General features: G+C 47.3%; 1 protein-coding gene and 2 pseudogenes across 1 annotated transcript; all 3 read right to left on the reverse strand.

Moving 5' to 3' along the window:
- Positions 1–9,754: 9,754 nt before the first annotated feature.
- Positions 9,755–10,774, reverse strand: LOC147967118 (uncharacterized; annotated as a pseudogene).
- Positions 10,775–11,822: 1,048 nt separating this feature from the next.
- On the reverse strand, positions 11,823–12,873 carry LOC147967119 (uncharacterized; annotated as a pseudogene).
- A 602-nt stretch (positions 12,874–13,475) lies between these two features.
- LOC147967120 (uncharacterized) lies at positions 13,476–14,012 on the reverse strand. Its single transcript, XM_087531050.1, has one exon. It carries the CDS (start codon positions 14,010–14,012, stop codon positions 13,476–13,478), a length of 537 nt encoding a protein of 178 aa, XP_087387176.1.
- Positions 14,013–25,196: the final 11,184 nt, after the last annotated feature.

The raw sequence follows: 25,196 nt of genomic DNA on the forward strand, positions 1-25,196 counted from the left end.
AACAATTTTTTGTGATCCTCTAACATGCGCTGCAACTTCTTCTTCTCCAAACCACTTGCGCAGTTTCTCTTTGCATCGGCAATGGCCCGACCTAGATCATCAACGGGCTCATCTGATGCCTCTTCTTCAGCTTCTTCCCGCAATGCCGGCTCAGCTTCTTCCCGCATTACCGGCTCAGCTTCTTCCCCCATTGTTGTATCATCGTATTCAGGGAACCCATGGCCAGGATAGCTGTCGTCGTCCTCTTCTTCTTCATTGTCTTCCATCATAACCCCTCTTTCTCCGTGCTTGGTCCAAACATTATAATGGGGCATGAAACCGGTCTTAAACAGGTGGACGTGAATGGTTCTTGACGTAGAGTAATTGTGACCATTCTTACAGCGAGCACATGGACAAGGCATAAAACCATCCGCCCGCTTGTTTGCCTCAGCCGCAAGCAGAAAAGTACGCACGCCCTCAACGAACTGGGGAGAGCATCGGTCATCGTACATCCATTGCCGGCTCATCTTCATTACACAACACCGAATAGACCAAATTAATACAAGTTCATACATGAAGTTCATACAACACTTAAATGCAACAAACAAATAACTCTCTAGCTAAAGCATTTAAATGCAACAACAAATACGATCAAGATCGCAACTAAGATAACAATGGATCCAACAACATAATGATACCAAGCCTCACTATCGATGGCATATTTTCTAATCTTTCTAATCTTCAAGCGCATTTTCTCCATCTTGATCTTGTGATCATCGACGACATCGGCAACATGCAACTCCAATTCCATCTTCTCCCCCTCAATTCTTTTCAATTTTTCTTTCAAGTACTCGTTTTCTCTTTCAACTAAATTTAACCTCTCGGCAATAGGGTCGATTGGAATTTCCGGTTCAAATACCTCCTAGAAAAAATTTCTATGTCAACTTGATGGGCATAATTTGTCATAAACACGAAATGCAACTAGTTTTAAAAGAGAATATGCATACCACATCCGAATCATAACAAGGACTAGGGCCAACGGGGACGGATATCAAAACCATGGCACTATATGTATAACAAACAACGTACATGTAAGATAATTATACGAGTAACTATATATCCAAATCACACAAACATCAATTTTTATATAAAATTTCATGAACAAGAGGCTCACCACAAGGTGGTGCCGGCGACGGGACGGTGCGGGCGATCGACGGTGGCTACGATGGAGATTTAGAAGGCACTAAGTAAACCACACCTACATATGCAAACTAAGTGTTATTTTTGACCTCAAATTGCATATAAATCAAACACTAGCACATATATATATATCCTCCCAAATTACTAAACTCACAAATTAATCACTATATAAACCAATGCAAGAGCTAATCTAGCAATGAGAGATGAAAGGACAAAGTTGCTAACCTTTGTGATCATTTGAATGGATGAGGGCCTTCAAATCTTGACAAATTTTGGGCAAATTTTGTGATGAACTCGAGAGGAAGAAGGGAAGAACAGAGGAGAGGGCCGGAGAGGGGAAAGGGGGAAGAACAGAGTGCTGGTGGACGAAGGGTTTATATAGGACGACCTTTAGTACCGGTTCGTGGCACGAACCGGTACTAAAGGTGCTGGAGGGGCCCCACTCTGGCAACATCCTGCCACCACTCTCATTAGTACCGGTTCGTGGCACGAACCGGTGCTAAAGGTTCGCCACGAACCGGTACTAATGAAAGCGGCCCGGCTATCCGTTGGAACCGGCACTAATGTGTACATTAGTGCCGGCTCAAATACAAACCGGCACTAATGTGTTTCACATTTGACCATTTTTCTACTAGTGGATGATTTTCTTCCTGAAACACAAATTTCAGCACACTTCACAATAACATCTCATATGTCCTCTCAAGTTTCTCCAGCTCCACATCAACCCAGTCAACAGACTTGCCTAAATAAAAACATGGTGATATTTCATATTAAGGCTAATAAAAATAAGAAAGAAAATTCACAACAATATCAGAGTACTATCTGCCATTTTTTGGTAAGACGCCATATACAAATAGCTGAACACCAAATGAAAATTCCTGGTCGACAATTTTCTATACATGAATGTGCCTTCATGTTCAATTTCAAGGTTTCAATCCATCCAATTTCGTTGCTGCAAGATACGAATTTCAGTTCCCAAACCTACAAGCCAAATCCAACCATAACCAGATATTGAAAATCACATCTCATCATGAAACTGAATCTCCATGTTGCTCACGTCGCTGCCCCACCGTTCAGGCTGGACGTGGCGAGCGGGCCTTTGGCCCAGCTTGCGGCCCGCTAAGGACCGGACCAAACGGTCCGCGTTAAGCGGCCTGGGACTCTTATTTATGATCTTGTTTAGGATTGGAAGAGCGGAAAAGCTAAGTAGCCCGGTAAAATAATTAGTCGGTCCAAGCTCAAGAATCAGGCCCGTCAAGCTTTGGTCCTGTCCTGTTTTTGACCGAGCAGACCGATAATCCGAGTGACGACCTGCACGAAAGGAGTAGTGGAGGAGCAGTGTAGGGAGCGCAGCACCTGCCCGCCGTCGACCGTCGCCGTCTTCACCTGCCCGTAGTAGACTGCCTCCTCCACGTCTGGCCGCAGTCGACCATGCCAGTTTACAACTGCTGTCGAAGTTTCACAAAATACAGTTTCGTCAGATGTAGCCGTAAGCTGTTAGAAGAATTCAGTTTCGTCAGACAATATAATTTTCTTAAGTTTCGTCAGAAAATACAGTTTTCTTGGAAGAGCTGCCATGGCAGCCGTTTCAGCACAGCACGCACGATCAGCCGTGATTTTCACATCCAACACAATCAGGCAAGTATTTTTTGAAATGCAAGGAGTAGATATGATAGCGCCCACTTCCTATAATCATGGGCCATCACCCCGGTTCAGTTCCCTTTTATTCAGTCGAGCAGGAAACCAAAAATACGAAGGAAATACGGTTTGATCCGAAAATCATGGAGCCATTTGAGGAAGAACTTGACGTCAGCTTTGATCCTCTAATCACGGCAAGGCCCACAAACATAAAATCGTGGCCTCATACGCGTGCTACAATACTTGCATGCAATAGGAAAAACTGCTAATGAACAAATATGTGCAGGTTCATGGATAACAGGTGCGCCGCCCAGCGCACACGTCGCCCACCTTGCCGTCGGTGCTCTCACATGTCCCCCGCCTTGCTGCCGGTGCTGCGCAAGTCGCACACCTCGCAGCTGCACCCATGCAAGTCGGCGCTGGTGGTTGTTGGCCGGTCCACTCGGTCCGGCCCAGGCTTGGCCGCCGCCGGTCCGGTCTCCGGTCCAAACAACGGCTCGGACCGGGATCGTGTCCACCCTGACCCACCGTATACCCCCCGAGGCATGTCTCCGGAAGGCCTCTAAAGGCGTCGTTGGACACCCCGGCGGTTTCTTCCGCGCTGAGGGGGGGGGGGGGGCAGTGTCGCCGCCGCCACCACACATCATGGGAGAAGGAACGGGGTCGAGCTCGAACTTAAGGGAGCGTCGGACATTGAGAGGTTGGCACGGAGGCTAGTCAGTTCTCACCGCACCAGGCTCTAACACAACGGAGTAGCACAAATGTAGCAGAATTTCACCAACCAAAATGGAGTAGCATATGTGGAGCGGTTCTCACCGCACCGGGCTAAAAAAACGAGAAAGACTAAAACCCAAGAATTTGGTAACCAAATCAACCAAGAACAAACAAACCACCGAATGCAACACAACCATGGGCAAGCCATTGAACGCAACCCAACGACGTTCAAACCATACAAGAAGGTCGAAGTGCACTTGCCTCAAGCCATAAATACGCTCATTGAAGAATTTCTCTTAGCATTGAAAGCTCCGAAACCTGAGGAAAAAACACTCTTAATAATGGAATATCTTAACAACCGAGGTCACTACAAGCTAAAGCTCTGAAACCTGAAGAAAAAACACTCATAATACCCAGTTTGGCTGAGGAAGCACACTGCACCGAACCTGAGATGCCACGGGTTGTAGATTTTTCTAGTTTTGATTGTTTCGGCCAGCAGCAAAACACTTGTGCCGGATCTAGATGAAGCTTAGTACTTGACATGAGTAAGGTTTCCATTCTCTTGATTGTTTCAAAGCTTGACGTAAACGTTGGCTGGACCTGATCGATTTAGCAGCAGAACAAGAATACCGGGCAGTGTCGCCGCCGCCACCACACATCATGGGAGAAGGAACGGGGTCGAGCTCGAACTTAAGGGAGCGTCGGACATTGAGAGGTTGGCACGGAGGCTAGTCAGTTCTCACCGCACCAGGCTCTAACACAACGGAGTAGCACAAATGTAGCAGAATTTCACCAACCAAAATGGAGTAGCATATGTGGAGCGGTTCTCACCGCACCGGGCTAAAAAAACGAGAAAGACTAAAACCCAAGAATTTGGTAACCAAATCAACCAAGAACAAACAAACCACCGAATGCAACACAACCATGGGCAAGCCATTGAACGCAACCCAACGACGTTCAAACCATACAAGAAGGTCGAAGTGCACTTGCCTCAAGCCATAAATACGCTCATTGAAGAATTTCTCTTAGCATTGAAAGCTCCGAAACCTGAGGAAAAAACACTCTTAATAATGGAATATCTTAACAACCGAGGTCACTACAAGCTAAAGCTCTGAAACCTGAAGAAAAAACACTCATAATACCCAGTTTGGCTGAGGAAGCACACTGCACCGAACCTGAGATGCCACGGGTTGTAGATTTTTCTAGTTTTGATTGTTTCGGCCAGCAGCAAAACACTTGTGCCGGATCTAGATGAAGCTTAGTACTTGACATGAGTAAGGTTTCCATTCTCTTGATTGTTTCAAAGCTTGACGTAAACGTTGGCTGGACCTGATCGATTTAGCAGCAGAACAAGAATACCTACATGAACCTCCGATCGTGGAGATAGCTTGTTTGGCACGTCCTCGATGTCATCGCCGTCATGAAGCACATGGTGTTGGCGTCGCTGGCGGCAAGGCAGGCAACTGCAAGACAAGATCATGAACGTGTGAACCTTTCTCGTGCTAACGTCCTCACCCGTAGTTACGGCAGCGGGGATCGTCGGCGAGATGCGGTGGATCCTCGTCCAGGATGCGGCGTTGCTCTCCTCTGCCCCTCTCTCTCTCTATGGATGAAGTCAATCCATCGAGTCAATTAGAATTGTGTTCAAATTTTCTTGGGATATATGTGTTGATTTTCCCATCAGGATATACTTTGGGATATACTTGGTTAAAACTTGGAAGGAGAGGAAACGGGGACAGGGGATGTAATTGGAAGGAGCGTAATTGGTGGGATCCATTGATAATGAAGAAGCGCTACGGGCAATTTTTTGACGCAATAAACCGGGTGGATGCCAAGTTGCGTGCGGTTTTTGGAAGAAAATCTGTGGGAGGGAAACAATCGATGTGTAGGCAAATCCTTCGATCGGTGTGGGAGGGAGGTAACGAACGAACGAACGACGTACGAACTCCTCTATTAGGAGTAGAGATTCCAAAAAAATGGATTTTCTCATTTCAGTACGTTCAAACAAGGTGTGTAGGTAGAGAATACTAGGGGCGCGAGACAACTTTCACGTCAATCCCACAAGTGTCTTATCTATTCCCGTTCGCTCGTGTCAGGGGAGTAAGTTAAAATGTAAAAAACGCAGGTATATAAATTATTGGATGAGTTACGTAAACACCTAAAAGATACTAAACCTGGATTTCAGTGGATAACGGAATAGCAGAGTTAACCATTTCCTCAAAGTGGTTAACTCCCTCAATAAACTTTACTTGGGAAAGTTCTAATTCTTATCAACAAAATATTACCAATTCTACCCATTTGACCCTCCTTTTGGGAATAACAACAAAGGTACTTGTAATTGTGTGGTTAGAAACAGAAATATTTGCAACAAAATATTGGCCAGAATTAAGGAGGTCTTATCAACAAAATTTCCATTTACACTGGATCTAGGCATAATTTCTAACCCATTCTATATAGAATTGTTTTCATTCCTTCTATGAACAAGAATCTCTATTTCTGAATTAAATGAAGAATCCAAGATCTTTTATGTTTTGCTAGAACAAAACAATAAAATAATTTACTAGATACAAAAAATAAAATAATATTCTGTATATACAAAACACGAAATTTCTTTTTTTTTGCCACTTTAGTTGACTTTACTCTGTTTATCCTGCAGTTTAATTTAGTCTTAATTTTGATGTATTATGTAATGACAATACAATGAAATTAATTGTGTAAAAATGAAATCTCAATAAAATAAAATAAAAAGTCATCATGTCATGTTATCGAGGACCATGTTTAAAAAATAATATGTCGTCTGGTACACTTTTAGTTGACCATAACCAAAACGCATGCTGCTATTGTCTTGAGGTGACTCTACGCATACACAGACTGTTACAAGACTTCCTCTCGTTTTCCTCCCCTAACCCTAGGCAGATACGGCAAACTCTTTCCTCCAAACTTCATCGATGAGCTCGTGGATTTGCCTTCCCTCTGCCTCTCCACTACGGTTACTAGTTTAGGTTATGGTTTTTTAGTCCTTGCTAGTGCAGTGCTCAGGCGGATGGCGTCGATACTTCTTCGAGTTTGTCTTGGGAGGGCTCCGATCCTTCTCGAGTTCGTCCGTCTGGACATTGTCGACGGAACTCTGGTGTAGATTCTTGTCGTGTCATTCGGATAGTGAGGTTAGGGTTTCTCATCACTTGATGAGATTTGGTATCAAGTGCTTCAGATCTATGCAAGGGTTCAATGCGACGACTGAGGCTCCAGGGCGTTGGTCCTAAGGGTCACGTGCACAAAGACTTCTGGTTGTCATCAACAAGGTCAAGCCGGCTCCAGTAGGTGAGCGGCGACAATGGCGCATCAATGGCTCGTTTTGATGGCAGTAGTGATTGTTTGGGGTGTAGGATTCTCAATGTAATTTTTATTATGTTTGAGATGCTTTATACTTCCGGTGCATTTTGATTTCTGGATCATTTTCGTAAAGAAAATGACTTGAGGTGGCTATCTCTTTGAAATGTCAGGGTTTTGTTGTTTGCCGTTTTGCATAGTGTCGGTGACCTGGCCATCCAATTTACGTTGGGAATAGTTGACTCTATCATACATCTGTTGGAGAAAAACTGTTTTGCAGTTTGCTAGTACATGCATGCATGGTCCCAGGCAGACGCAGATGAGGTGGCCAGCCTGCGGGTGAAAAATCGTACTATTTTGCAGTCCCATAAAATGTAGTAGTAGCATTTTTAGCTGTTGCTGTACGTACACAGTGCACTGCATCCCTTCTGTAGTTAGTTTGGCTCGCAACCCTAATCGACATGCACCCCTTTTTGTGGATTTACAGCTCGACAGATATATAAGTACGATTTGTATAACCAAGTTGGTAAATATCAAGTCCTGAGTGTGTTTACTGTAGGGTATACGGATTAGTAAGTACAGTAGCTTTGATGTAGCAATCACAGTGGAGTATATTTTTCAGATATAGCCGAGAATCAAGGACAGGCTAGGATGGAAATCGGAAGGGCACGTTCACACGGCCATTGTCCAAGATGACATCATGTGGATCGCCAAATGGGCCCCAAATATATTGGCTAGCTTTCGAGACCACCAATGACTTGTCCACCATATCATGTCATCTGGATCTCACGGTGTTATTATTTGTAGCATCTTTTATCGGTACGTACGTATCTACATGTATATCTGAATATTAATTCATCATTGCTTGGTACATCGGCACAAAATTATTTTTCATACCCATTTGGTGATTACGTAATATTATTCGGGAGACAATGTGGATATTGTATAATCCACCCACAGCCCGCGTCATTTTCCATAAATTAGATCACTTGTGAATTTGGTGCGATACTCCCTTCATTTCAAAATGTAGTGCATATTTTCATTTCTAAAAGTTAAAGATGTGTATGTTTGATCAAGTTAAAAAAAATCAACATCCACAAAATAAAATTAGAACCATTCGGGCATCTCCAACGCTGACCCCAAAATCAAACACCGTATCCGTCCACGGACTGCTTCGGACTAATATGTGGACATGGATGTAGGAGCCGGTCATCCAACCACATACCCTAAACGCAGTGGCGTAGCTAGGCCATGGCCCGGGGCATGGAAGGAAAACACTTCATATATGGTAGCTACACTTCATATATGGTAGCTACAGTAGCGTGTTGTAGCTACAGTCGTATGGTGTAGCTACAGTAATTACTGTTCCACCGAAGCTAGCCCGGGGCGTAGCCATATCCTGGCTACGGCACTGCCTAAACGTCTACCCAAGTCCAACCAATATGAAATTCAAATGCATAGCACCCGATCACAACAAAAAAAGGTTGATGTTCATAGTTTTTAAATGGCCGATCACAAAATTATCATAGTTTGGCAGTTCGTACAAAAAAATGGATTTTTTTTTTGCTCGGGCACACTGGCTATCCGAGCCTCCTTTGCCATTTGTTAGAGGTGGCGGGCTTGTCGTGTTGCCAAGTTGATCTTTCGGGCAACCGCCTTCGCCAAATCCTGCACCTCCATTGTCGCCGGCAGCTTTCCGTACGGGTCCATGCGGGCGACGGGGAAGAATGAGGGCAGGAATTTGGGTGAGAGGAGCGGGATCGTAGAGGAGATGGAGAAATGGGGGGTTTGGCACGGAAATAGTGTGGCCAGGTCCAAATGTGCGACTCCCCCTCAGTTTTAGGTGGGACGGGGGTGTCAGAGTCCTCATGGTTGGTGTCCGGACTCTCACAAAGCTCCCCTGGTTAGCATCCGGTTTGCAGGGAAACGGACACTCGGACCGATCCGTGGACAAATACGAGACACCGTTGAATGACTTGCATCGTCCCAACAGTTCGGTCCGAATGCATGCGGGAGGTTTCCGGTCGGCGTGGGAGATGCCCTTAGATTCATCAAGTGTAATTTTATATTATATTTATTTAGTATTTTAGATGTCGATAGTGTATTATATAAACATAAAGAAACATAGATATGTCCAACATTTTTTTAAAGCATGCACTACATTTTAAAACGGAGCGAGTAATGAATTTATTGTTGCGTACATGCATGGTTGTACATGGCTAGCAGAGCCATACTTGATATGTGTTTCAAGATAGAGCCTAGAGCGTCTTCCTAGGCTACCTGGAGCAAGAGTGGGCGAGTGTTGAGTTGGGTCACTATCTGTCTAGCTGTCCAAGTGGATTCCCACCTTTTATATGATTGATACTCTATTTGATTAATCCCATCTCCCATTATCGGAGGTACATGTTTTATAGTATACTTTTTATTCCGGGTTTATTTATAGCTGTAATTGGAAAAATCATTTTCAAAAAAAAGGTGGAAATCCCCAGCCTCTGCATCATTGCAATGCACACAACCATTTTAATAAATTATTATGTAGAGTAGAGTAAATAAAAAATGCAATTAAAATAAAACACTTATGACTAAGTCGACTTCTTCCATACCAACACCTTCATAAAGGGATAAACATCCTGATGCCATCATCCCACATCGTGTCTGGGGTGGACGTGAATAAAAGAAATATTAAAACTAAAACAAAATAACTAAAAAACTAAATAAACACATTTTAAAAAAACATAAAATATATATAGGGGGCGGCCACAATATGGCCCAGTTTCCACGGCCACTTAAAAGGCCCATTTTTCATAATTAACATATAAAACAAAATAAAAAAAATGCCTCCGCCTCCCGCGCGCTCCTGCCGCGCCCGTCGGTGCCGTGGCCGTCGCCGTCTTCACTGGCCGCCGGTGTCGTCGTCGTCGCTGACGAGGTCGACGTAGTCCGGCGGCGTCCAGAGGTGGGCCGGAGGTGCGTGGTGGACGGGGGCCGGCTGGACGGCCGGAGGTGCCTACACCACCTCCTCCCGTGGCGAGGCCTCCCGCTCCGGTGACCGCGGCGGAGTGGGGCACCAGTTCACGCCCATGCTGGCGGCCATCTCCGGAGCAGTGCAGGACCAGCCCTACTCCTGGCCCAGCAACTACTGGAACGCGGCCGGCGGGTCGTCCCTCCTCTCCTCCTTGACGGGGAAGGCGACGTCCCCGGCGGCAGAGAGGGCCATGGCCTCCTCCAGGCCGTCCCACTACCGCTCGTCGTGCGTGTTCATGGAATCGTCCATGACACGCTGCAGGAGACGGGCCTCCTCCTCCGCTGTCATGCGAGGAGGGGGAGGGGGCGACGGAGACGGGGAAGGCGACGATGTGGGCGTCAGGCCACGCACCCGCGTACGCCCGCGCGGCTCTGCACGTGGCCTCCGCGGCCCCGACACGGTGTCGGCGAAGTAGGACGCGCGCCGCACGTCGTGCTCGTCCTGGAGCCATGTGTCCCAGAGCGGCGAGTCGGGGGCGTACCTGTGGTCGTAGTACAGGTCGTCGAGGAGGAGGCGGCGGCGGTTGATCTCGTCGCGCCGTGCACGGCCGGTCACCGGCACTGGCGGGATGGGCACCCGGTCCACGGAGAGATGCCACCCATTGGGGAGGTGGGCGTCGCTCCACGGGACCGGCGTCCTCGTCTCCCAGTACCTCCGGCACACGTCCGCGCAGATGTACTGCCGGTCGCGCGCGCCGGAGGGCCTAGGGGCAATGGTGAAGGGGGCCGGCGCGGGGGCTCGACGGGAGGAGTGCGGCGGTGGCGCGGGGGCCCGACGGGAGGAGCGCGGCGGAGACGCGGGCTCCTCCTTCTTCACGGAGCCACGGCGGCGCCCCGAGGAGGAGCCGGCCTCGCGGTCGTGCTTCCCCTTGCCGTTCCAGAAGCCCATGGCGAGGTGGGCGGCCGGCGAGCTCGACGAGGAGCGGGCTAGGGTTTCGGGGCTGTCGGGGTTCGAGGAGGCCGCTGGGTGGCGCGGGGCAGTGTGGACGACGACCCGTCCATGCTTCCCACTTAAAGAAGGACGGCGACCGCTCGACGTGCGGATGACAGGTGGGGCCGCCCGCTCGTGCGCATTGAAATGGGTGGGTGGGAGGTGGGCGGCCGCCTGCCACGCGTCCCCGACGCGGACGAGCGCGCGTCCGTTTGGTGTCCGCCGTGACCCAAACCAGGCGCAAGTTTGCGCTCGAAATGGGTTGGCCCGGACACAAAACGGACAAGATGGGTCCGGGCCGTCGCGCGCTGGTCCGCCTCCTTTGTCCGTTTTACCCCAAACGGACGGGGCCGGACAGGATAGGGTCGCGCGGTGGAGTTGGCCTAAGGTTAGTCACTAGCCACAAGTGTGGCTTGCCACAATGTGTAGTAAAATGAGACTGTTTGGTTGATAGCCATGCCTTAGGTTCGGTGTGGCAGATTTTGTGTGGTGTGTGTTTGGATTGCTTCCACACATGTTTGGCAAAAAACTGTGGCTTATGTTTGGTTTCCTGCCACATCTGGTTAGAATCACCTTAGTGCTAGAGTGGTGGTATTATGCCATTTTTGTTACAAACCAATCAGATTACAACATGCTCTAGTAAATGTAAGAAGATTTTTTTACAGTACTAATAGCCATAAAAATAACATGGATCATTTTCCGTTAAATATCATATGTGCAAAATAAGTCACAACCACAATTCAGTATGAAGATACAAAATAAGATAGATGCATGCAAGTTCCAGCCATCATTCATAAAGTCATGAAGTAACAGTTATAACCATAGCACAAGTTCCAGCCACCTTACATTAAAGTGTTTCACTACACATCAAAAGATCAATAGGTGTAGCACAAGTTCAACTCCCAAAAGCAGCAAGCAGACACATCGGAATCTCCTAAATACCAAAAGTTCCCATCTTCTAAACATCTCAAGTGAGCAACTAGCAAACCACATAGGTTGCTATCTCCTAAACATCATATTTGTCAAAGAACTTCCAAACCCAAGTTTCAAAAGTTTTGTCACTTGCACAACATAACCAACCATGCAAACCTTCATTTTCCTTGCTAGACAAGTGCATACCAACAGTAATTCTTTGATCCATGGTAATTGGGAGTACCTCCAACCTGTGCCATAAACTAGCATATGGATCAATTACTTGGGGCATTTGAGGAGCAGGGGCAGCAAGAGATTGCTGGAGTGACTTCAATGTAGAGTTGATTTCTTCAGCAGACTCCGCGAAACGACTCTTGATTTTTTGTCGCTTCTTACTAGGTGACCTGCTACCTCTTGGGCGCTTCGTACCAACTCGGCTAGTGCTAGATGAGGAATTATCAACACCGACATGAACTGGAGGTCTTTTAGGGCCATGTGTTGTTGGCAAAGTGTCAGAATCCTCCTCAAGAGGGCCCTCATATTATGGATAGCAGTTAAGGTCATACAACCCTTCATCATTATCCGAGTCATCAGAATCAATTGTGCATGTATGATGATCCATGGCCAAAGAACCATCAGCACTAGTGCCTGTGAATAGCTCTTGCATCTCATAGTAGAACTTGATGGGCTTTGAAAGCAAGCGCCTTGCTCTATCCTGCATTACAGGCACACAAAAATTAAGTTCCTAAATGCAATAGCCATAGTAAGTTTCAAAAAAGAAACTAAATTATACGTACATTGAGGCAAGACTTTTCAGACTCAGAAATGGTTATCACACATCTAATATCATCGAAAACGTTGCCACTCTTGCTAATTGCTGCAACAATGTACTTCCAATTTTCTTTGTAGTGTCTGAAGTGTCGGTATCGATCAACTTGAGCAATTGTGACCCCCATAGCAAATTTCCTATTTAAAGCATCAGCACACTTAATGAGATGATGCTTCCTGAACCTAAATTCTGCATGTTGTTCCTTCATGTATTCAATGCACCAATCCAACATAAACTTGGTCTGATCATCAGCCCAGGAAATGGTCCTCTCACGAGAGCACCCATCACCATCAGCCTTCCCCTTCCCCTTAGCCATCGCTGTTTCTCATGGAGTGAGTCATTTTAATTAAAATAGGTGAGGGCAAATAAACATGAAACAACCAACAATTTTACTGAAGAGAAAATAAGTGCTACAAGTTAACAAAGGTACAACCAGCATAGTCTTACATGAAACAAAAACATAACAGCCAAACATAACAAAATAATACTCATGTTTGAAACATAGAAACATGATAGATCACAAATTAACTTCTTAATCATCTTGATCTTGAGCTGCTAGTTCTGCTAATTTATCCTCCCACATTTTTTGAGCTAATTCGTCCCTTTTGCGTGCCCATGCCTGACTCTCTTCATAAACGTCACGACGATGTCGTCTACTCCGTGGAAGGGTCGAGTACCAAGTATCATCATCATAGACATACTCATCAGGACCATCCTCTAAAATCCAATTATGGAGCGCACAACAAGAAAACACAATTTTTACTTGTGTTTTCAGAGGAAAGAATGGCTGACTTGCAAATATTTTAAATCGATTCTTCAAGGTACCAAATGCTCTTTCAACGGTTGTTCTAAGTGAGGAATGATGATGGTTGAATAACTCCCTTGGGTTCTCAGCGTCTCTAGCTTCCCTATATTCCTTTAGGTGATATCGAACACCACGATATGGGGGTAGCATACCAGGTCTTCGATAGTTCTAATGCATATGACATCACGGGCAAGGATAAACAGCGCATCTAAAACAGCATTGAAGTACCTACTAATTGTCTCGCCTGATCGATAAAACTCAAAACCAATTGATCTATTTTTCCAGTTATGCCCCACAACATGGATGAACATGGCAACTTGCTCCTCCACTGTTACATGGAATGTGTCCACCAGCAGACCACGACGTCTCAGGTTGGCACACAACTTGTGAAAAACATATTTCCGCATGCGCAACTCACTTATGCAGTGAGCTTCGGTTCCATAATACATAGGGTTTAGGCGTGACATCCTTTCGACATCTCGTTCGAACATGGGAGCATAAGTTATAGATTTTCTCTTTCTTTTTTGGGCACTAATCCTATACCAGTACATGGCTAAACACACAAGAATGGCTGCAAGCAATCTTCTCCTCCACATATACCAGTTATAATAATGCGTGTAATACTGTAAGCATAATGTCCTTCGGTCCATCTATGAAACAATAAAATCATTAAAAGAAATCTATGATGGCATCAGTGAGTGGAATAGTGTAATTTTTTCATTCAACATAAATACAAATGACTAAATAGATTATGGAGGAAATAAACAGTCTAACACATCTCTAAGAAAGAACACAGAGAGATGCCCAATCTTACATTAACATCACATGTTTTACAACAAATTACTTATGTATGCTCTCACTCGTACAAATATGCAACAATTAATATCTAAAAAAATGCAACAATTCCAAAAGGGGATTACGGTGTTACCTTTGCTCTTAACAAGATTGACCTTTGACTATAAGAAGGAAGATCGTAGATGCAAGAGGGGCAGAACCAAGCAGCTGCTAGACTAGGAAATCCCGCAGATCACGGAAGAAGGCTGCTATTTTTCTCTTGAAAAGCAAGAACGCCCAGATCTGCATGTATGAGATGAATAGTAGGTGATGAGATAGAGGAGATGGAGGAGATTACTATTGCGGTGGTGAGGATTTTTACCAGGGAAGAGAAGGTCGATTGCAGCGGCGAGCTCCTCCTCAGTTGGATCGGTCAGGAGAGAGAAGGGCTCTCATCCATGGCAGTCAAGAATATGAGGAGCAGAGTTTTGGGGAGGAAACAGGGAAGCGGCGACTTTATTAATCAAGCCCGCGGGGATTTTCGCGGCTTCTTTGGTGCGCCGCGGCGAGTGTGGCGGGCAAATCGAGCGCCACAGATTTGGCGAATTTTTCTGCGGCAAAGGCCCTGTGGCGTTGTGGCGAGCCTAACTTGGGTGGAGAACCAAACGCCTGCCTAAGAAGTCGTGGCGCGCCTCACCTTAGGCGTGGCGAGCTGAGCATGAGAACCAAACAGCCTCTTACACTTTTGGTGCGTGTGTTATCTCTCACACGTGTCATTCATGCATGATGCTGATGCACGTGTCATCTTTCACTCGCTCTCGCGGTTAAATAAAACGCATGCATGCAGTAGCAGATGGCCACATCGGCTGCAGCTCAAACCGTGGGCCCGCAGGAGATCTCACTCATCGGTGGTGACCGTGGGCCCGTAGATGGCCACATCAGATGGCTTCCTCCTCTGCGACCCCCCCTTCCCCCCCCCCCCCCCCCCCGCCGCATCAACCTGACGCGATGCAGGCCATGGTGGCCCTTATCCTCTCCTTCTCGCGGCAGGCCACTCATTCCCAGTGGGATTCATAGTCTGCCTGAGGAAAAGGAAAGAGATTCATTCTGGCTAATGGGACCGCGAGGATCCAGCCCCAGAGGACCCAAGCGCCTGGTGAGCCTGACCTATGGAGTCGTGGCAGACCGATCCGTCTGTCGGCCGGGTGCTGTCCTTCCGGGAGCGGTGGAGTGCAATGCGGACTGACATTGCCTCCTTCAACTCGCACGGGATGACACCCCAGTCGATGAATCCGGATTGGTTGGAGTACAATCCGCTACCTGCCATGCCGGAGAAGGCTGAAAACCATCTGAGGTGATCTCGGATGGCGGAGGGGGGCCGTTCAATGGGACAAGACATTCTCGTCGGCTACGAAGACGTCTGTGATGACTTTGTCAATCTTAATATGATGTGTCGGCTTAGTCACCCAAAGGTCTTCACAGATGCCTTTGTACTCGCCGGAACGTCTCCTCGCACTAAACACTCATCACTGGAAAGACCAAAATAAATTCAAAAAAATGCAACCATTGATATCAAACTTAATACTTGAACTTCGTTTAGTTGGTTCCACCACAAGAAACCTAAACATATGAGTTATCTCAGTTTTCAATAGTACTCACATTTAATCATGTGAATGCATGCATGAACATCTCACACTTCGGAGCATCCCGACAGATTACCCCATCTCAGATCTTGAGATCGACGAGTTAATCATACTAGACAATACCCCGCGCGTTGCTGCGGGAATCGATTACAATATTTTTCAAAAACTTAGTTGTATGAAGCTTTCATTATTGAATTAATAATATATAAACTAAAGCTAAAGTTAGAAAATATTTTGAATATCTGTCATAATGTAATGGAAAACTTTTTTCCACGCATGTTGAATGGACTTTTAATGAGGTGGCATGTGTGGTGAGATGAAAAGTATGCATGAGATCAACTAATAATGGAAAACTTTTTCTCATGCATGTAGTGGTGGGCCTTTGATGAGATGGCATGTGTGCATGTTGAGATAAATAGAATAGTGGGGATCAACTTCTTATGTATATAGGATACGCCACCTAGTCGATGGATGAGTCATACAATATGACCAAAAAGTATTTCAATCCAAAGATATTATGAACTCCCGTGTTAAATCTAGAAGTTAAAACCCGTGCGTTGGTTTTATGGCCACAAATCTGACCATCTAAGTGCATCTCCAGCAGTGGCTATAAAAACACGCATGGGGTAAAAGTAGGTTTTAGCACGCGCGGGGTGGTTTCGCGCGCTCCAACGGGCACGGGAAATTCAGGCACACGGGAAAGGATCGCGCGCTTGAAAAAGCGGTAGGATGCGCGCTAGTTTTGGCGCGCGGCGTCCAGCGCGCGTTATAAAATCCAACGCCCTCCCGCGCCCTCCCATCGCTTTGTGCCTCACCTCCGCTCTCTCCCCGCTCTTTCTCGCATCGCAGCCGCCGCGCCACCGGGGAACTTCGGGCTATTGCGGCGTCCACACGCGGCCCTTCGGCGCCTTCTACGCCGAGATCTGGTCCGGCAAGATGCGCCTCGGCCTCAGCACTTTCGACACCGCCCACGAGGCCGCCCGCGCGTACGACGCGGCGATGTGGCGGCTCCGGCGGCCTTGTAGGGACATGAACTTCCCCGACGTGCCGACGCGGGAGCGGGCACAGGAGCTCGCGCCTCCCGCGCGGCTTTTCACCGACAAGGATCGTCGCGGCAACCGGAGGCGAGAGCGTTGTCTTGGCATCACCGAGATGAACGAGGAAGCCATGGCGCTATCGTGCCGATGCTTCCCGCAGGACATCATCAATGAGTGCGAGTTCTACGCGCAAAGGAGGGCTGAGAGGAAGGAGAGGAGGGTGGAGCGAGCCGCCTATCGCGAGGACAGGCGTACGTGGAAGGCGGCTGCTCAATTCAACATCAAGCTAGGAGCAGCGTCGACCTGGGACTCCGACGACGATCGGTATCTTGACGCCTTCATTCAGATGTTGGAGGAGGACATCACCGAGTCAGAGGAGGAGGAGGAGGACGACGACGAGGAGTAGTTGAACTATCTTTTTTTTGTCTATCTATGCTATGAACTATCTATGTATCTTTTTTTATTTATCTATCTATGCCTATCTATGAGTATCGAGTCAGAGTCGAATGTGTATCGAGTCGGAGTAGAAAGAGAAGACATCGAGTTGTAAAAAAATAGCACTTTTGTTCGAGCGGCGCGCGCAATTTTTTGCAGCGGCCGCTGGAGCCAGCGCTCCACGACACGCAAAAACTAGCTATTCCGATACCGTAAACATCTTTTTAGCGCGCCAACGCGCCTGTTGGAAATGCTCTGAGGTATAATTGGTTCGTGACTTCTCCTCATGCCAAGTTGATTCCCGAAAACAAACATCCGTTTACTTATGCGTCGGAACCTATGTGGGGCGCCGACCCTATCGTCGGCATCGAACAGCTCCGACCTCGCCGTTGGCGGGGTCGCGAACAGCCGCCTGGGAACCACCTTGCTTGACATTGGGGTGTCCGGGGACACCGTACCCGTGGACAGTGTTCTCGGGGTTGCGATTCCTGGATCCACACCTCCCGGGTTTTCCGGGGTGTCACTTCCCAGGGTCTTGCTTCCAGGGGTTGTAGTGTACATTGGGTACTCTACGGTGAAGGAGTTGCTTGCCCGGGGCTCCCCCGATGCCTCCCAAGTCCATCACGTGTCTTCATCGAAGATGACGTCGCGCGAGACATGCACACGCTTTGAGACGGGTCGTACATCTTGTGTGCCTTAGAGCCCGTCTCATAGGCCATGAACACCATTGGGGTGCTCCTGTCGTCGAGTTTCTTCAGCTGTGGACGTGTCGTCTTGACGTGTCCAGCGCAGCCAAAGGTATGGAGGAAGCGTACGTCGGGCTTCCTCCCGTACCACACCTCATAAGGCGTCTTGCCGTCGATGCTCCTTGTGAAGGAGCGGTGAAGGGTGAAGACGTCATGAGCACAGCCTCCCCTCAATACGTACTCGGCACCTGCTTTGCCTTGAGCATGCAGCGTGCCATCCCGAGCACCGTCTGTTCCTCCGCTCGACGACGCAAGTATTGCTGCCGACCTGCCCATTACAACCTTGCTAAGTAACAGCTGCTACTGCCGCTCCATGCATGTCATCCATAGACAAGTTTGACTCAACACATATTCCTCTTTAGGAGTAAGTAGCGTGAAAGGAGTGACTCGTCCACATCTTCATAGCACCAATGGATTGAGTACAAGCAAGAAAAAAGTTTACCCTGAAAAAAGAAGATAAAAAATTGTAGTAGATAAATCACAACCCATGAATGACTCCGACATTGATGCTTTGGGGGTCAGGGTGCTCGATAATTTTTGTGCGGATCTTCTACCACCCCTCCCTGAGTCTGAGGAGGAGGATAACACCTCTTAGGCTATCGTGGTTAGGTCCACTGAGCCTGCTTATGAGGACTGGCTGGAGCGTCAGAACAAGCCTACACGCAAGTGGAAGCGGAAGATTCACCCGGCTTCGGCAGTGCGTAGGAGTGCTAGAATCCATACTGCTAAAAAAATTCATGACGAAATATGAAAGGAATCTTTTGGAATAGCAGAGGTCTGAAAGACTTGGCTAAAAGAATGTTTCTTGCAGAGGCGTCTATCGAGCATACGCTAGACTTTATCGCATTGTCGGAAACTGGTAGAGATAATTTTTCGCCACAGTTTCTCAATACTTTATTGGGAGGTATTGATTTTGATTGGCATTGTCTGCTGCCGAGAGGAAGATCGGGTGGGATCTTACTCGGAGTTAGATGCGATTCGCTCGAAGTCCGAAGTGTGGTGATGGGAGACTTTGCAGTTAAGATTCGGGTGCGGTCGAAGGCCGATGGGTTTAATTGGGTTGTGGTGGCGGTATATGGTGCCGCACAGCCCGAACTCAAACCTGAGTTCTTAGCTGATCTTGTTCGGATTTGCGGTTCTGAGCAGCTTCCAATCTTGGTGGGGGTGATTTCAATATTATTAGAAGGCGTGAGGAGAAGAACAATGATAATTTCGACAGTAGATGGTCGTTTATGTTTAATACCATCATTGAAAGTTTGGATCAGCGAGAGATAGAGCTTTCGGGAAGAAAATTCACCTGGGCTAACGCATTGCCAAATCCAACGTTTGAAAAGCTGGATCGAGTACTAGCTAGCGTCGAATGGGAACAGAAGTTTCCCTTCGTAACAGTTCCGGCACTTTCCAGTGGTATTTCTGACCACACGCATGTATTTGTAGACTCGAGTGAGGCTACCCACTTGGGAAATAAAAACTCGTTTTCGTTCGAGATGGCTTGGTTTGAACGAGACGGCTTCTTTGATCTCGTAGCCAGGGAATGGTCTAAGGATGCTGGAGGCAGGATTACGCTTGAGCGTTGGCAGAATAAGATCAGGCACTTGAGAAGTTTCCTACGTGGGTGGGCTAAGCATATTAGTGGGATTTACAAGGTCGAAGAGGAAAGGCTCCTTACCCTTATTCAGTCCCTAGATGTAAAAGCCGAATCCATGGTTCTGCCGGCCTCGGAGCTTCATGCCAAGCTTGACGCGGAGATGAGATTGAAAGAGCTTCTTCGTGAAGAGGAATTAAAGTGGGCGCTGCGGGCCAAGGTCCGACTAGTTGTCCAAGGGGACGCAAACACTTAATTCTTTCACATGATCGCCAATGGCAAACACAGAAAGAAGAGAATCTTTCAGCTTGAACAAGATGAAGGAACGATTTTAGGACAGGAGAACCTAAAATTATACATAACCAAGTATTACAAACAGCTGTTTGGGCCTCCAGAGGATAACTGTGTTTCTCTGGATGAGTCTAGGATTGAGGATGTTCCTCAACTTACTGCTGTTGAGAATGATGTTTTGGCTGCTCCTTTTTCCGAGGAAGAGGTGTTTGAGGCCAACTCGCAGATGAAAAATAGTAAGGATCTCGGCCCGGATGGATTTCCGGCGGAATTCTATAAGAGGTGCTGGCATATTATTAAGGGGGATTTGTTGCCGTTGTTCCATGATTTATTCTCTGGACAGCTTCAGCTATTTCAACTGAATTTTGGAACGATAACCCTACTTCCTAAGATAACAGAGGCCGTGAGAATTGAGCAATTCAGGCCCATCTGTCTTCTTAATGTTAGTTTCAAAATCTTTACCAAGGTCAGGACTAATAGGCTCACGCAGATTGCGCATTCTGTGGTGCAGCATTCCCAAACTGCTTTCGTGCCGGACAGAAACATCCTAGAAGGGGTTGTGGTCCTTCATGAAACGCTTCACGAGATTCACACGAAAAAACTAGATGGAGTTGTTTTCAAGGTGGATTTTGAGAAAGCGTATGATAAAGTCAAATGGTCTTTCCTTCAACAGGCTTTACGCATGAAGGGTTTTGATGAAGCCTGGCGACGCCAGGTAGAATTTTTCACGTAAAAAAGGAGTGTTGGACTTAAATTGAATGATGACATAGGTCATTATTTCCAGACACACAAGGGCCTGAGACAAAGTGATACAATGTCTCCTTTTTTGTTCAACATTGTGGTTGATATGTTGGCAATTTTGATAGGTAGGGCAAAGGAGGCTGGTCAGGTGGGTGGCTTGGTGCCTCATCTAGTTGATGGAGGTGTGTCTATCCTACAGTACGCTGATGATACGATCATCTTTATGGAGCATGACTTGGCAAAAGCGAGAAATATGAAGTTGGTGTTATGCTTATTTGAACAATTGATCGGGTTGAAGATTAACTTTCATAAAAGCGAGTTGTTCTGTTTTCGTAGAGCCAATGAGGAACAAGAGGCTTATAGGCAATTGTTTGGATGCGAATTGGGGACATTACCTTTCACGTACTTAGGTATACCCATTCACCATCTTAAGCTGACAAACAAAGAATGGAAGTGTATCGAGGATCGGTTTGAGAAGAAACCGAGTTGCTGGAAGGGCAAACTAATGTCATACGGAGGCCGATTGATTCTTATTAATTCGGTGCTCACGAGTATGCCTACGTTTCTCTTGTCTTTCTTCGAAGTCCCAGTTGGTGTTAGGAAAAGGCTGGACTTCTATCGATCCAGATTCTTCTGGCAGAGCGATGAACTAAAAAGAAAATACAGACTCGCCAAATGGGATATCATTTGTCGACCAAAGGACCAGGGGGGCCTTGGCATTGAGAATCTTGAAGTCAAAAACAAATGTATTCTCGGTAAGTAGCTGTATAAGTTATCAGTTGAGATTGATCCCACATTGGCGCAGATTCTCCGAAGTTAGTATCTGCAGTCCAAAACTTTGTCCCAGGTGACAGTGAGACCGACGGACTCACCTTTTTGGAAGGGGCTCATGAGAGTCAAAGCAGCCTTCTTCAATAGCGCAAAGTTTATAATCGGTAATGGCACTACCACGCGTTTCTGGGAGGATAGCTGGCTTGGAGAGACTCCGCCGGCTTTTCAGTATCCGTCCTTATATAGTATTGTTCAACGACGTGATGCTTATGTTGCAACGATACTGCAGTCCATCCCCCTTAATATTCATTTTAGGATGACGCTTGTGGGCAACCGATGGGAAACGTGGCTTCATTTTGTGAGTAGACTGATGGAGGTTCATCTATCTCAACAGCCCTATCAGTTGTGCTGGAAGCTTACTAGGTCTGGAGAGTTCACAGTTAAATCGATGTATATCGATGTCATCAACTCTAGCGCCATTCCTAGTTCCGAATATGTTTGGAAAGTCAAAGTTCCTTTGAAAATTAAAGTATTTATGTGGTTTGTACATAAACAAGTCATATTAACAAAGGATAACTTGGTAAAGCGCAACTGGACAGGATCTACTAGGTGTAGTTTTTGTGATCGGGATGAAACTATCAAACACCTTTTTTTATTGCCCGTTCGCCAAAGTTTTGTGGCAGACGGTGCACGTTGCGTTTAACATTACTCCTCCGAATTATGTCAGTAAGTTATTTGGAACGTGACTTGTTGGGATAGTGTCCGAAATAGCTAGACACATTCGCGTAGGAGTATGTGCTTTATTGTGGGCAATTTGGAACCGTAGAAATAATTTGGCTTTTAACAGAACAACAAATATTCATTTTTTGCAGGTTATATTCCGAGCCATTGCGCTGATTCATATGTGGTCGTTACTCACTCCGACGGAGGCCAGAGAGCGTTTGGTTACTGGATCTGTCCGGTGGGAGATGATAGCACGGGATATTTTCAATTGGTTTGGATGACTGTCATGTAATAGGATAGGCGATTAGTTTTCCTATCTTTGTTATGCTAGCCGGTTGAGGCCTCTTGGCTTTTGTGTTTTTAGCGTTGTGGCTCTTTGTGAGCTTGTCGATACTTTTGTTTCAGACTATAAGACCTTATTAAACCTATTTACTTATTTATAAAGGTGGCCATATGCATCGTTCTGATGCAGAGGCCGGGAAATCCCCTTTTTGAAAAAAAAAACGAACTGTTTCATGTAAAAGGGCAAGATCGGACCTCGATCCGATATCCTCATAACTAAACCATGTTTAACCAAGCAATATCTCAGTTGAGAAAATAGTACACATCCACCTGAGAAAATTGCGTACCTGAGAACTGAGATGCAGAATGGTCGATGTGCGACCAGGAGGCAATGTGGCAAAGACCCGATACTACTTATGGTGCCATCCAACGTCCATCGTGGCAGCTGGGAGGCCTTCGGCAAGGCGTTGATGGGGACCGTGGGGCGGCAGCGTGAGGCAGATGTAGAGGATACTGGGGTAGGCACCCACCCATGGTCTTCACTCGTCATTGAGTGGCCGCCCGTGATCGTCTTCTAGCTGGTGTCATCTGTGTAAATTTGGCCACAGGCCGCCGACCCGCACTGAACTTCCGTCGTCGAGGCGGTGAGGCAGAGGACGTAGTGCCGCTCCTCGGTCTTCCTGCGCTTCCCCTCCCAGCAGGCGGCAAGCATGCCCTTGCACGCCTCTACATCGGAGTATCTGACCTGCGCCTGGCATGGCACTGAGGGAAAGTCAATCAATCTAATCGGATTGCGTCCCGATTTTTAGAAAGAGGGTATTGCATCCGAATACTTTTTCTCAGATGATATTTGATGCATTTTCTCATGACAGTTGTAAAGAGTCAATTTATTTAATAAAATTATATTTGAATTTAGGAAAGAAAGGAATGCTTGCGGATTCTTTCCCTCAGGAGAGATTTGCTGCATCTTGCATGGCACCGAGCAAAATTCAATCAAGCTAATCAGTTTGTGTCCCAATTTTTGGAAAAAGGGGATTGTGTACAGACTCATTCCCCTGAGAGAGATTAATCAATTAATAAGATTGCCTCGGATTTTAAAAAGATAAAATTGCTTTCCGATTATTTTTCTTTAAAGTAGAGATTTGGTTATTGAATGGGAGGGTGGTGGGAGGTGGGGCGTGAAAAAACTAGACAAAAAAACCATGCAGGCAAGGCTACCAAGTGAGACATTAGTGCGTCCGAATTCTTTTCCTCAGATGATATTTGACGCATTTGCTCATTGTAACACTCGGATAATGATGCTACAGTAATCCGGCGCTAATGATGTCACGTCACCATGAATACTGTTGTTAACCTTGCGATGATTCAAAACCGATTTAAACTCAAATTTGAAATTAAGTCAAACGATAAAAATTTTCAAACGTTAAAACAAAAATGTTCGGTTTGTGCATAATATTACATAGTTAATTATGGTGAAGAAAACACATGTTTAGAAAATGCATAAATATTTTAAATTGAATTAAAACAAAAAAGAAATAAAAGAAAAGAAGTTACAAAACAGAAAACAAAAAAAAACCCTCGGCCGTGGCCCAACTGGGCCAACCCACTAGGCCCAGCCGGCCACCCACTCCCCCCACTCCCCTTATCCACTCCCTCCGGAAACCCGAACCGCCACCGCCACCCCACTCCTCCCCCCTCCCCCGCCACAAAATATCTTCCTCCCCCCTCTCTCCCGATTGGATCAGGAGGAGACCTCCGCCCCGGGCCAGCGCGCGCCGCCCCGCGCCCGGACTCCGTCGCCGACGACGCCTCGCCGGACTTTCCCACCGGCCTGCCTCCCCGTCGCTTGTTGTCCCCAACGTCCTCCTTGCCCCCCGTTGTCCGCGAACCCTACCCCCCCCCCCCCGCCGTGAGCTCCCCCTCTCTCTCCCCGTGTCCCGCTCCCTGTCTCGACGCGCTCCAACCCCGCGCACGTCGCACCGTGGCCGCGCTCAGGCGAGCCCACCGGTTGCCTGGCCTCGCCGCTGCCGCCCGCGTGCTCCGCACTCCCTGCGCAGCTCGTCGCCGGCCCCGCGCTGCTCACCACCGCAGTCGCCGGCAGCCCCTTCCCGCGTCGCGCCCCGCCTCGAACCGCACCTTGGTCGCCCCGCTCCGTCGTCGCCGCATAGCCCCGCGACTCTCTCTGCTCCCCCCGTTCGCCGGCCGTGCTACTCGGCTGCGCCCGTTGCCACTGCTCGTCGGCGCCGCCGTGTTTCCCCACAACAGCTCCCCCCAGGCGCCCTTCGCCTCCACCGTGTCGCGGCCAGCTCTGCCCTACCCCCTGCTCCCGGTGGCCACGCATTGCGTGCCGAGGCCACCGCCGCACTTGCCATCCCGCTCCGGCCGCTGTGGCCTAGGCCTCCCCTGACCAGTGCCGTGGCCGCCGGCGCCCTGCTGCGCTGGGTCGTGGCTTCCGCCCGTTAACGGGCGCCCGCAGCGCCCACGCACCCGTAGCGCCCGTGCCCACTAGCCCCTCTGGGCCAATGACAGGTGGGCCTAGCCCAGAACTTTTTTTAAATAAAATAATAAATATTAATAAAAATAAAATTTAATTAATTAATTGAGTTAATTAATCCTATTTAATTAATCTAATTAACCTATTAGTTTAATTAAACCGTAATTAGTTTAACCTAAACCTTAATTAACCTAACAGTGTATGACACGTGGGTCCCACGAGACCCACATGTCAGTATGACCTAGTCAACCCCTGTTAACTACTCACGTCAGCATGACATCATGCTGATGTCATAAATCCAATTTCAAATTA

Source organism: Triticum urartu, chromosome 6A (genome assembly GCF_056163025.1).
Source record: "Triticum urartu cultivar PI428250 chromosome 6A, HENAU_Tu73, whole genome shotgun sequence".
Lineage (NCBI taxonomy): Eukaryota > Viridiplantae > Streptophyta > Magnoliopsida > Poales > Poaceae > Triticum > Triticum urartu.